This window comes from Lithobates pipiens, unplaced genomic scaffold (genome assembly GCF_037356315.1).
Source record: "Lithobates pipiens isolate NorthernLeopardFrog02 unplaced genomic scaffold, aLitPip1_a1.2 Scaffold_157, whole genome shotgun sequence".
NCBI lineage: Eukaryota > Metazoa > Chordata > Amphibia > Anura > Ranidae > Lithobates > Lithobates pipiens.
The window spans coordinates 4099848-4113749 of record NW_027507746.1 but is presented as its reverse complement, the minus strand read 5'-3'; the positions used below and the strand labels follow the sequence as shown (position 1 = coordinate 4113749).

Sequence of the window (13902 nt, the reverse complement as noted above, 5' to 3'; positions counted from 1 at the left end):
GTGTGTAGAGTGTTAGTATACTATTAGTATAGTGTGTGAGTATAGTGTAGTGTGTGTGTAGAGTGTTAGTATAGTGTGTGAGCATAGTGTAGTGTGTGTGTAGAATATTAGTATACTGTTAGTATAGGATCTGAGTATAGTGTAGTGTGTGTGTAGAATATTAGTATACTGTTAGTATACTGTGTGATTATAGTGTAGTGTGTGTGTAGAGTATTAGTATACTGTCAGTATAGTGTAGTGTGTGTGTGTGTAGAGTGTTAGTATACTATAAGTATAGTGTGTGAGTATAATGTAGTGTGTGTAGAGTGCTAGTATACTATTAGTATAGTGTGTGAGTATAGTGTAGTGTGTGTAGCGTGTTAGTATACTATTAGTATAGTGTGTGTGTATAGTGTATTGTGTGTGTGTGTAGAATATTAATATACTGTTAGTATACTGTGTGAGTATAGTGTAGTGTGTGTGTGTGTGGAATATTAGTATACTGTGTGAGTATAGTGTAGTGTGTGTGTGTAGAGTGTTAGTATACTGTGTGAGTATAGTGTAGAGTGTTAGTATACTGTCAGTATAGTGTGTGAGTATAGTGTAGTGTGTGTGTGTGTGTGTGTGTGTGTGTGTGTGTGTAGAGTGTTAGTATACTGTGTGAGTATAGTGTAGTGTGTGTGGGTGTAGAGTGTTAGTATACTGTGTGAGTATAGTGTAGTGTGTGTGTAGAGTGTTAGTATATTGTGTGAGTATAGTGTAGTGTCAGTGTAGAGTGTGAGTATAGTGTAGTGTGTGTGTGGAGTGTTAGTATACTGTTAGTATGGTGTGTGAGTATAGTGTAGTGTCAGTGTACAGTGTGGGTATAGTGTAGTGTCAGTGTACAGTGTGAGTATAGTGTCAGTGTACAGTGTGAGTATAGTGTAGTGTCAGTGTAGAGTGTTAGTGTATTATTAGTATAGTGTGTGAGTATTTTGTGTCAGTATAGTGTAGTGTGATTGTCGAGTGTTAGTATACTGTTAGTATAGTGTGTGAGTGTAGTGTAGTGTTAGTGTATTATTAGTAGAGTGTGTGAGTATTTTGGGTAAGTATAGTGTAGTGAGAGTGTAGAGTGTTAGTTTACTGTTAGTATAGTGTGTGAGTATAGTGTAGTGTGTGTGTGTAGAATATTAGTATACTGTTAGTAGAGTGTAGTGTGTGTGTAGAGTGTTAGTAGTGTGTGAGTGTAGTGTTTGTGTAGAATATTAGTATACTGTTAGTATAGTGTGTGAGTATAGTGTAGTGTGTGTGTGTGTGTGTGTGTGTGTGTAGAATATTTGTATACTGTTAGTAGAGTGTAGTGTGTGTGTGTGTGTGTGTGTGTGTGTAGAGTGTTAGTATAGTGTAGTGTCAGTGTAGAGTGTTAGTGTATTATTAGTATAGTGTGTGAGTATTTTGTGTTAGTATAGTGTGTGAGTACAATGTAGTGTGTGTGCGTAGAATATTAGTGTAGTGTGTGTGCGTGTAGAATATTAGTATACTGTTAGTATAGTGTGTGAGTATAGTGTAGTGTGTGTAGAATATTAGTATACTGTTAGTGTAGTGTGTGTGTGTGTGTGTGTGGAATATTAGTATACTGTTAGTATAGTGTGTGAGTATAGTGTAGTGTGTGTAGAATATTAGTATACTGTTAGTATAGTGTGTGAGTATAGTGTAGTGTGTGTGTGTAGAGTGTTAGTATACTGTGTCAGTATAGTGTAGTGTGTGTGTGTGTGTGTAGAGTGTTAGTATACTATTAGTAGAGTGTAGTGTGTAGGTGTAGTGACGTGCTGTATATCCTTTTTCTTGGTTGCTGGGTGTTTGTTTGTTTTTTTCTATCCCCTTTTTTTAAATTGTCAGCTGCAGTTTTTTCTGAATGTGACATCGGTGTTCCCCTTTTTTATTTAGAATTTTTTTTCTTACATTTCTGTGAGCGTCAATCCTCAATTTAGCCGCTTGTCACCTGCCCTCCATCAGATGGCGGCGGGGCGGTGCAGCTCTCATTCTGGGGTGACGTCATATGGCGGCGTCCCACAACGGCCGCTCTCTGGCGCGCAGCAATTACCACGGCAACGTGTCACTGACAGAGAGTGAGGAGAGGAGAGCCGATCAGCGGGACATCGAGGAATGTAATCAGGGCACTGATTATAATAAAGAAAAAAGTGTCACATATAAGTGCCAACCATTGCCCACCAATGTCAGCTATCAGTGCCCACCAGGCGGCAGCAATCAGTGCCCATAACTGCCCACAAGTGCCACCAATCAGTGCCCATTAGCCATGCTAGTCAGTGCTGCCAATCAGTGCCACTTATCAGTGCTGCCCATGAATGCCCCTCACTGCTGTCGATCAATGCCCATCAATGTCCCCCATCAGTGCTGCCCGTCCATGCCACCCATCTGTGCTCACCAGTGCTGCCTATTAGTGTTCATCTCAGCTCTGAAAGTGCGGGGGGCCTCTGTCACTCATAGAGAGGAGGCGGGGCAGAGGTGGGGCTCCAATCAGATGACAATGGAGGCGGAGCTGTAGCGGTGATGTGATGGGCGGTGCAGCCAGTGTGTCACCGCAGGCTTGTAGTAGAATAGATGGGAGCTCGCATGCGCGGGTGCCCCTATCAGATCAGTGGTGTGAAGGGGGCACCGGTCACACAACAACACAGGAAGTGGGCAATACTGAGCAGAAATGACGCCATTTAGAAGAGGAAAAGAAGAGAAAGATTACTATTACTGGAATTCTATATTTAAGGATCAGAAAGAGAAAATAAAAGCTGAGAGTTGATGTGACTTTACTCTGATATCATCCATTCCGGACATTCTCTTCATATCCGGATCCGTGTATTACCTGAGAGGGGGAGGGGCTCCCACACACCATCTTCTTATCTTCATCTGTATATATAGATACTTTCCAGCCTCCTCCTCCATCCCTTCATAGAAGAATAAAATGAGAGCGTTAGAGGAGGAAATGTTGCTGTGATGATGGAAGGGGGGAGGGGCTCATACTGAGCTCTGTAAGAAATGATGGGAAAGTGAGGGGCCCTCACCATGGCAGGGGCCACACACTCATCTCCATCCAACCATTGGGGTAGCAGACTGTATGCCGGGTGTGTTGGGCTGTCATGTGTACAGGCTGAGAACACACATCTGATTGGCTCAGTTATACTGACACATTGGATGGACCTCGGGGGATGGGGGGGATTTTTCTGTAAAGGTAAAACCTTGTGGAAGATTGTAGGACCTGACTAAGATTATTATTGGTGGATCTGATTCTCCCATCCCCCATCTGTAATGATAAAACTTGGGATGAGGAATAAATTCTCCATCATCTGGGAAATCTGTGACTGGCACAGGAAATCTCAATCATCTCTCTCATTATCTGTATAACTACAGAGACCTCCAATGGGCTCTACAGAAATTGTATAGAATGTTTGTCACCCGTCCTTCCATCTTCATTACAGAGCAGCCCGGGTGTCAGAAGACCTCCCAACAATGTCCCACCCCCATCATCTCATCTCCATCATCTCACCCCCATCATCTCACCTCCATCATCTCACCCCCATCATCTCACCTCCATCACCTCACCTCCATCATCTCACCTCCATCATCTCATCACCATCATCTCACCTCCATCATCTCATCTCCATCATCTCATCTCCATCATCTCATCACCATCATCTCACCCCCATCATCTCACCTCCATCATCTCACCTCCATCATCTCACCCCCATCATCTCACCCCCATCATCTCACCCCCCATCATCTCACCCCCCATCATCTCATCTCCATCATCTCATCTCCATCACCTCATCTCCATCACCTCATCTCCATCAACTCATCTCCATCATCTCACCCCCATCACCTCCCCCCATCATCTCATCTCCATCATCTCATCCCCACCGTCTCACCCCCATCGTCTCATCTCCATCGTCTCATCTCATCCCCATCATCTCACCCCCATCATCTCATCTCCATCATCTCATCCCCCATCATCTCATCCCCCATCATCTCATCCCCCATCATCTCATCCCCCATCATCTCATCCCCCATCATCTCATCTCCATCATCTCATCCCCACCATCTCACCCCCATCATCTCATCTCCATCATCTCATCCCCACCATCTCACCCCCATCATCTCACCCCCATCATCTCACCTCCATCATCTCATCCCCACCATCTCACCCCCATCACCTCACCTCCATCATCTCATCTCCGTCATCTCACCCCCGTCATCTCACCCCCGTCATCTCACCCCCATCATCTCACCCCCGTCATCTCACCTCCATCCAATGTTGTCTACATGTTACTATTCACATTCTAAGACTTAGTATGTGTGTTACCTCCAATATAACAGATCTTACCCTCTATCCACAGTGAAGCCGGCATTCCGGAGGACCTCACAACATCGTCTCACTTCTGACTCCGACATCTTCTCATCATCATCCAATGTTATATGCAGATCGGTCAGAGTTCGGTTTGTGGAGATAACGGAGCAAAGATCATCACAGCTCCATAATGTCCCTTTACAGACCCAAACACTGGAGGGAGAAGCAGGAAAGAGGTGAAATGTTCTTCCAGGGAGGGGCAGAAGTAGACACATCCAATGAATAATCAGTGGGCGGGGTCTTAGAGAATGAAATGTTGGGACATTTGGATGGAATATTGGTGGGACCTCCCTGTGAATTGGAGGTAAGTTGTCACCCACCTGAAAAGTCTTAGTGTGGAGTTACACTGTTGCGGGTACATTGTAGTGACGTGGTAACGCACACATTGGAGGTGTGAATGGCTCCATATAGATTCCCTTTCACACTAAACTGCGGCACATCGATGGGAACCGACCACATAGGAAATAATGGGATTTCTACTTCACATGCGTCTCTGTGCAGCAAAATCCATGAGGATCGCTAAACACACTGACAAGTGATGATAATATGTCAGCAGATCAACCAATCATTGGACAGTCGGCCCTCGGGTGGAGCCGGGTGATGTCATTTCCTGCCTGGACCTGAAACAGGAAGTGGCGCTGGTGAGTGATATTATCTACTGCCCAATTGGTTGCTGGATATACTGACATATTGGTTGTCAGTGCATTTATTGTAAATAAAGAGACAATTGTTTTGAAGGACGCACTTCACTATTGGTGGCATTTTTATTTTATTTGGAGTTCTATATCCAGCCAATCAGGAGGGACCAGATCCCTATAAGGGACCCCACACTTGTGACAGCTGATCTTGTGGGAAGTCCCCCGGGCCCATTGAGCCCCCCAGAGGGGGACAAGCACATGACACCTATATTGTATATGGGGCCAATACCTGAGGGGGCATTTCATCAGCACGGAGGTGGAGGACTCTGAACACACTTCATGTTGTAGTGACACACTGGAGGGGGCGCCATCATTGAGGAAGATTGATCACAGATATATGGACTTTCCTCTTATATATCCCAATAGATACATTCATTTTACAGCACTGGAGTTGTGGCATCAATTACTTGTAACTAGTTATTGTTTTATTACATTCATCATTTCCATTAGCAATGTATTAGTTTGTAATATGTATTCACAGCACTGGGGTTGTAGTATTACCAGACAATCACAGCACTGGGGTTGTGGTATCACCAGCCAATCGCAGCACTGGGGTTGTGGTATCACCAGCCAATCACAGCACTGGGGTTGTGGTATTACCAGCCAATCACAGCACTGGGGTTGTGGTATCACCAGCCAATCACAGCACTGGGCTTGTGGTATCACCAGCCAATCACAGCACTGGGGTTGTGGTATCACCAGACAATCACCGCACTGGGGTTGTGGTATCACCAGCCAATCACCGCACTGGGGTTGTGGTGTCACCAGCCAATCACAGCACTGGGGTTGTGGTATCACCAGACAATCACCGCACTGGGGTTGTGGTATCACCAGCCAATCACCGCACTGGGGTTGTGGTATCACCAGCCAATCACAGCACTGGGGTTGTGGTATCACCAGCCAATCACAGCACTGGGGTTGTGGTATCACCAGCCAATCACAGCACTGGTACTTTGGTATCTCTTAGGCCCCTTTCCCACGGGATGGATCAGTAATGATCCGCTCGCTCAGTAGGGATCGCTCTGTTGTCCCCGCTGAGCCGGCGGTGGACAGGGCGGTCACTCTGTGCAGGACTGCCCTGTCAGTTCTCCGCTCTCCTCTATGGGGATTGGATGAGGACGGACCGTCTGTCCGCGTTCATCAGATCCGCTCTGCAGACGGATAGAAAAATAGGATTTTCCTCGGTCTACAGAATCGGACAATTGTGGAGGTGGACAATAGCGGGTGTCTGCAGATGAACATCCCCCATAGGGATGCATGTATGTCCGTATCTCATCCGCAAATGGATGGATGAAATACGGACATACGGCCCACATGTGTGAAGGGCCCTTAGGGTGAAGGACATTACAAGGTGTCATGCTCTGATTCTGGTGATATTTGGACACAGATCTCTATACATTCCATGTTGTTGGTAACATACAAATGTTTTCACCCCTCAGATCTTCTCTATAGGTGAATGATGTGTACGGGGTGGATCTGCTTTGCTGGGAGGGTGTCAATAGACATCCTCCCTTTACAAGCTGGCCATACCCCCCGCAGGGAGCGCGCGGCATGCACTGTGATCACCCAAATCAATGAGACTTGGGTGATCACAGATTGGAGTAAGGGGTCGATTCCGGCCCCTTACCATGTGATCAGCTGTCAGCCAATCACAGCTGATCATGTGATGTAAATAGAGGACCGGTAATCATTTATTTTCTTCTCACGCAGCATAAGGGAAAAAAAAACGATCCCCGACTTCTGTTGAAGGGACATCATTCCGAGCAGAGAGAGGCAAAGCCTAACAGTGCTGATCAGTGGCCATCACTAGCACCCATCAGTGTCCACCAGTGCCACAATATCAGTGTAGCCTCATCAGGCAATTTGATGGGGCAGATTTGATGGTGGAATGTGTTATGGGGAAAATAGGAAGGGGCAATTTTGATGGTGGCAGTATCATGGGGGCAATATGATGGAGCAATGTTGATGGTGGCAGTATAATGGGGCAATAGAATGGGGCAGTTTTTATGGGGTCCTTTTGATGGGGGCAATAGGATTGGACAATTTTGATGGTGGCAGTATGATTGGCCAGTTTTTGTGGGGCAATTTTGATGGTGGCAGTATATTGGGGCAATTTTTATTGAGTCAATTTTATGGGGAAATGTGATGGGGCAAAAGGATGGGGCAATTTTGATGGGAGCAGTACAGTGGGGCAATTTAGATGGAGCAATTTTGACAGGGCAGTTTTGATGGTGGCAGTATAATGGGGCAGTTTTAATGGTGGCAATAGGAGGGGGCAGTTTTGATGGGGCAATATGATGGGACAATTTTGATAGGGGCAATTTTATGGAGCAATAGGGTGAGGCAGTTTTGATGGGGCAATTTTGGTGGTGGCAGTATAATGGGGCAATTTTGATGGGGCAATATGGAGCAATTTTGATGGGTGCAATAGGGTTGTGCAATTTTTATGGGGGCAATTTGATGGGACAGTTTTGATGGGGGTAGTATAATGGGGCAATAGGGTGGGGCAATTTTGGTGGGGGCAGTTTTGACTGGGCAATAGGATGGGTCAATTTTGATGGTGGCAGTATGATGGGACAGTTTTGATGGGGCAATTTTGATGGTGGCAGTATGATGAGGCAATTTTGATGGTGGCAAAATGATGAGGTAGTTTTGATGGGGCAATATGATGGGGCAATTTGATGGTATCAGTATAATGGGGCAATTTCATGGGGCAATTTTGATGGGACAATTTTGATGGTGGCAGTATTATGGGGCAATTGTGATTGGGGCAACAGGATGGGGCAGTTTTGATGGATGGTGGCAGTATGATGGGGAAATTTTGATGGGGCAGTATAATGGGGAAATTTTGATGGGGCAATAGGATGAGGAAGTTTTGATTGTGGCAATTTTGATGGTGGCAGTATGATGGGGCAATTTTGATGGGGGCAATACGATGGGGCAGTTTTGATTGTGGCTGTATGATGGGGCAATATTATGGGGCAAGTTTGATGGTGGCAGTATGATGAGGGTAATTTTGATGGGGCAATAGGATGAGGACATTTTGATGGGGCAATTTTGATGGGGGCAGGTTTGATGGGGCAATTTTGATGGTGGGAGCATTATGGGGCAATTTTAAAGGGGCAATAGGATGGGGCAGTTTTCATGGGGTAATATTGTGAGGCAATTTGGATGGGGGCAATATAATGGGGCAATTTTGATGGGGCAGTTTTGATGAGGAAATTTTGATGGTGCCAGTATAAAGGGGCAATTTTAATAGGGGCAATATGATGGGGCATTTTTGGTGGGGGCAATACGATAGGGCATTTTTGATTGGGGTAATATGATGGGGCAATTTTTATGGGGTAATAGGATGGGGCAATTTTGATGGTGGCAGTATCATGGGGTAGCATCTGGAAAAGGTAATAACTTTTTAAACAATGCTAATAGTAAATGATATCCCTCTTTCTGTGTAGATGTTATATACACACACACACACACACATCTGCACATAAACAAGGGATATAATTTACAATTATCATCTTTTATAAAGTAATTTCCTTTTGCAGGAGATTTTTGTATTTCAAGATTTATAATCCTTGTAAATGTAGATAAACTTCCTGCTTCCTGGAGGGGGAGGGGAGGTTTCCATAGATAAGGGGCGGGAACTTCCTCTGACATTGCGGTTGCTATGGAAACCCGACCTACAACCTATTACACGGCTCGTGCTGCTCTGAGCATGTGCGAGATCTGGAGGTGCATGCTGGGTAACCATGGAATACAGGAAGAGATACAGTCTGGCTTCAGATGCCCACACATGAGATGGCGGCGGCCTGCTGGGACTTACAGAAGTAAGAAATCAATGCTGCAAAAATAGAAAGCGGCCCTTGGATTACAGCGTAACCTTTACTAGAATACATGAATCATGAGGATTATAGGGGGAGATTTATCTACAAAGTCACATTTCTCCGGACCACCACTTTATATATACAAGTGCCATAAAAGTCCCCCTTAGGGGTATTTATTTTGCTTCTAACAAGTCACTACTGAGAGGAAATCCTCACCGACTCCATTTCTACAATTACCGGGATAAAGTTGTTAGTTTTCTGTATAAAGTGTATTAATAGCAATTCATTATTGTGCAGCACATTGTTCCAGCACTGAGGTTGTGGTAGTAGCAGACATATATTCTATGTAGTATTTGCTTTGTATTATCATTTTTGTTGTGTAATTATTATTTGGGAGTATCAGGATCAGGTGGTTAGGTGGTTTGTTACATAGTTACACATCCGTATAGTAACACTGGGGTTGTGGTAACACTTACCTCTGTCTGCAGGTAGGTTGTCTGTCTGTGTAATATAGAGCAGAGCTACACTAGTTTATTATTTAGTGTATAAAATATGTAGAAAGATAAAGAATGAGAGAAAATACAACAAAGACAAAAGGACAGACACAGTCTGGCTGTGAGAATAAAAGAGAAATAAACTTTTTCTGAGGATTATCCTGTGACAGGAACATGTCAGGAACATCCGCTATTCACCGGTTAGACCGGCACCATGGGAATCACCCCGTCCATATCTCAGGATCCTAAATTTATGGATGTGGGTGGAGTTTAGCCATCAGCCAATCAACCCTGGGGGGTGTTCCCTGCCCAGCCCACAAGCCGGTCCTGTGTTCTGAGGGAACCAGAACTAAATGGACCATGAATGGTTCTGATGGATGAGGATTGGATTTCCAACACCGGCATGTCAGTCTGATCCCAACAAGACCAATCACAGCTTGTCTGGTGTGATCAGACCCCATAGAACCATTCTGGGGGTTCTCCTGGATTCTATCCTCACTACACATACAATGTTATATGTACATGTACCCCAACATGTCTACAATCAGGGGCAATTATTTTCATCTCTCTGCAACTAATATTTTATTTTGTATGAGAGATAAAATAGATTCCTCTGATCTCTGATATAAATCAATGTCTGGCAGACAGTTCAGGGTCTTCTCCCTGTATCGGCCTCGTCCCCTGCTGGGCTTGTAGATGAAATGACTAGGACTTCTCTTTGAGGCTCAGTGAGGTGACAATTTTATATCTACAAGGATGGGGGGATTTTATTGTCATCTAGGGGTCACTTCTGGTCTAGAGACTCGCTCTGTCCTTCCAGATTCTAATTGAGGACCATCTGTCTATGATTGGTCACTGAATGAAGAGAATACGGAGTCCTGTGCATCTTCTGGTCTGTTTCAGGTCCGAATTCAGCCCAAAATTCAGCCAGAAATCAGACCTGAAATGGTGAATGGAGACGCACCGGACCCCCTGCTGTGACCCGCTGTGACCTCCAGTGTGACCCCAGCCAAAGTCTGATCTCTGATAGTCAGTGGAGGGGGAGGGGATGAAAGCCAATAACAGCGAGTGACCTGAAGGACTATGATGGGAACTCCCAGTGTAACCGGCCAATCAGAAGTCTGCCTTTGTATAACTTTCATCTAGGTGACATGTCTGGATCCCTCACATAGAAGATTTATACCAGAATCCTGCAGAATATTATATCATTTATAGGATAATTCTCACCTCAGACTCTGCAGAGTACAGCCAGGATCTCTGAGCCCCTCACATAGAAGTTTTATTCCAGAGTCTTCCAGATTATTATCTGATAAATCCAGTGTGGTGAGGGATCGATTATTGATAAGAATGGATCGGAGATCATCACAGCCGGAGGAAGTCACACCACATCCATGCAACCTGCAGAGACAAATCCAGACACATGATATTATGTTATAAGATGAATATGAGGAATTATTCCCATTTAGTGAAAAGTAACATAACATCACTAGAGCGGAATATCAGGATATACAGAATGTTATACAGAGGAAAGATCTTCTTATTAGGGAAGCTGATAAAGGTGAAGCTGTTGTAGTACTTATGTCTACACAGTATATAGAGGGGGCGCTGTGACAGCTCAGTCACCCCCTTATGTACCTGGTTATTAAGCAGGACCTCACACAGTGGCTCATACAGGGGCTTCTGAAATTGATAAAGGAAAGGATCTGGGGGGTTTATGAAATAAAACAGCAGAATTTCTGATGGTGGATACCCCAGTGACCCCAATATTCCATCACCTTCCTAAAGTCCACCAATCAGGAGTTCCCATTGAAGGTCACCGGATTGTGGCAGGAATAAGATCCCTTATAGAGAATGTAGGGGGAGGGGTGGATATACATTTCCAGCCTTTAGTGCTGAGACTTCTGGGATATATTAGAGTGTCACGATCAGGGGTCAGGCTCGAAGACCAATTGCTATAGCATTTGCAGGACTACCACTAACCAGCAGGATAGGAGCACAGGCAGTCACCCTGGCAGATGACACAGGCTCACCTGAGGTGCGGAGTCTAAGTACTAACCGGTCTTCACCAGAGCTCCAGATGGTAGAGATGGATTTAGCTGCGTGTTAGTACCAGGTCGTGGTCCTCAGAATCGCCCCACCAGGAGGTGAGCAAGCCGGGGTTCAATAGTGGATGAGCAGGTAAGGATCAAACAGAAGCGTGGTCAGTAAGCAAGCCAAAAGGTCGGTAACGAGTTGTTGCAGATTGGGATCAGGCAGAAGCGTAGTCGTGGAACAAGCCAAGGGTCGATAACGAGCAGTAGCAAATATAAAGCAGCAGCAGAGAAGACGGGAGCGAGATACAGGCTGGAGATAGCACAATATACTGGCAAGGAGGAAGTGCAGAGACATGGCTTATATCAGGAAGTTCATGGGAGGAGCAAAATGAGAGACATTAAATGAGAGAAGAAAGCGCAAGGATGAAGCTGCATCTTTTCACCACGTCGTTGAGAGAGGATAGCTCCCACGGCAGAGTCCGAAGCATCCACTTCCACTATAAACGGTAATTCAGGATTGGGATGTACCAATACTGGTGAAGTAAAAAGTTTTTAACTTTACAAAAGCAGCAATAGGATGGGTCAATTTTGATGGTGGCAGTATGATGGGACAGTTTTGATGGGGCAATTTTGATGGTGGCAGTATGATGAGGCAATTTTGATGGTGGCAAAATGATGAGGTAGTTTTGATGGGGCAATTTGATGGGGCAATTTGATGGTGGCAGTATAATGGGGCAATTTCATGGGGAAATTTGATGGGGCAATTTTGATGGGACAATTTTGATGGTGGCAGTATTATGGGGCAATTGTGATTGGGGCAACAGGATGGGGCAGTTTTGATGGATGGTGGCAGTATGATGGGGAAATTTTGATGGGGCAGTATAATCGGGAAGATTTGATTGTGGCAATTTTGATGGTGGCAGTATGATGAGGGTAATTTTGATGGGGCAATAGGATGAGGACATTTTGATGGGGCAATTTTGATGGGGGCAGGTTTGATGGGGCAATTTTGATGGTGGGAGCATTATGGGGCAATTTTAAAGGGGCAATAGGATGGGGCAGTTTTCATGGGGTAATATTGTGAGGCAATTTGGATGGGGCAATATAATGGGGCAATTTTGATGGGGCAGTTTTGATGAGGAAATTTTGATGGTGCCAGTATAAAGGGGCAATTTTAATAGGGGCAATATGATGGGGCATTTTTGGTGGGGGCAATACGATGGGGCATTTTTGATTGGGGTAATATGATGGGGCAATTTTTATGGGGTAATAGGATGGGGCAATTTTGGTGGTGGCAGTATCATGGGGCAGCATCTGGAAAAGGTAATACCTTTTTAAACAATGCTAATTGTAAATGATATCCCTCTTTCTGTGTAGATGTTATATATATTTATACACACACACATCTGCACATAAACAAGGGATATAATTTACAATTATCATCTTTTATAAAGTAATTTCCTTTTGCAGGAGGTTTTTCTATTTCAAGATTTATAATCTTTGTAAATGTAGATAAACTTTCTGCTTCCTGGAGGGGGAGGGGAGGTTTCCATAGATAAGGGGCGGGAACTTCCTCTGACATTGCGGTTGCTATGGAAACCTGACCTACAACCTATTACACGGCTCGTGCTGCTCTGAGCATGTGCGAGATCTGGAGGTGCATGCTGGGTAACCATGGAATACAGGAAGAGATACAGTCTGGCTTCAGATGCCCACACATGAGATGGCAGCGGCCTGCTGGGACTTACAGAAGTAAGAAATCAATGCTGCAAAAATAGAAAGTGGCCCTTGGATTACAGCGTAACCTTTACTAGAATACATGAATCATGAGGATTATAGGGGGAGATTTATCTACAAAGTCACATTTCTCCGGAGCACCACTTTATATATACAAGTGCCATAAAAGTCCCCCTTAGGGGTATTTATTTTGTTTCTAACAAGTTTTTGGATGTGGCACTACTGAGATGAAATCCTCACCGACTCCATTTCTACAATAACCGGGATAAAGTTGTTAGTTTTCTGTATAAAGTGTATTAATAGCAATTCATTATTCTGCAGCACATTGTTCCAGCACTGAGGTTGTGGTAGTAGCAGACATATATTCTATGTAGTATTTGCTTTGTATTATCATTTTTGTTGTGTAATTATTATTTGGAAGTATCAGGATCGGGTGGTTAGGTGGTTTGTTACATAGTTACACAGCCGTATAGTAACACTGGGGTTGTGGTAACACTTACCTCTGTCTGCAGGTAGGTTGTCTGTCTGTGTAATATAGAGCAGAACTACACTAGTTTGTTATTTAGTGTATAAAATATGTAGAAAGATAAAGAATGAGAGAAAATACAACAAAGACAAAAGGACAGACACAGTCTGGCTGTGAGAATAAAAGAGAAATAAACTTTTTCTGAGGATTATCCTGTGACAGGAACATGTCAGGAACATCCGCTATTCACCGGTTAGACCGGCACCATGGGA

The 13902-nt window shown here is 44.5% G+C and overlaps 1 protein-coding gene across 9 annotated transcripts in view; it reads right to left on the bottom strand.

Moving 5' to 3' along the window:
• LOC143981454 (NACHT, LRR and PYD domains-containing protein 3-like) overlaps positions 1-13902 on the bottom strand; it is a 176944-nt gene that overhangs the window by 46626 nt on the left and 116416 nt on the right. For 3 of the 9 annotated variants that reach the window (XM_077479302.1, XM_077479305.1, XM_077479303.1), the window contains 4 exons: positions 10622-10792; positions 4352-4528; positions 2837-2918; positions 1921-2138 (listed from right to left, as the gene is read on the bottom strand). The exons of 1 other annotated variant lie outside the window; for it this stretch is intronic. In XM_077479302.1, the coding sequence (XP_077335428.1) occupies positions 1998-2138; positions 2837-2918; positions 4352-4528; positions 10622-10792 (571 nt within the window). In that variant the 3' untranslated portion in view covers positions 1921-1997. Of the gene's footprint in view, positions 1-1920; positions 2139-2836; positions 2919-4330; positions 4529-10621; positions 10793-13902 lie in introns of all 9 variants that reach the window. 5 more of the 9 variants (XM_077479307.1, XM_077479308.1, XM_077479304.1 and 2 more) reach the window with 5 other exon arrangements.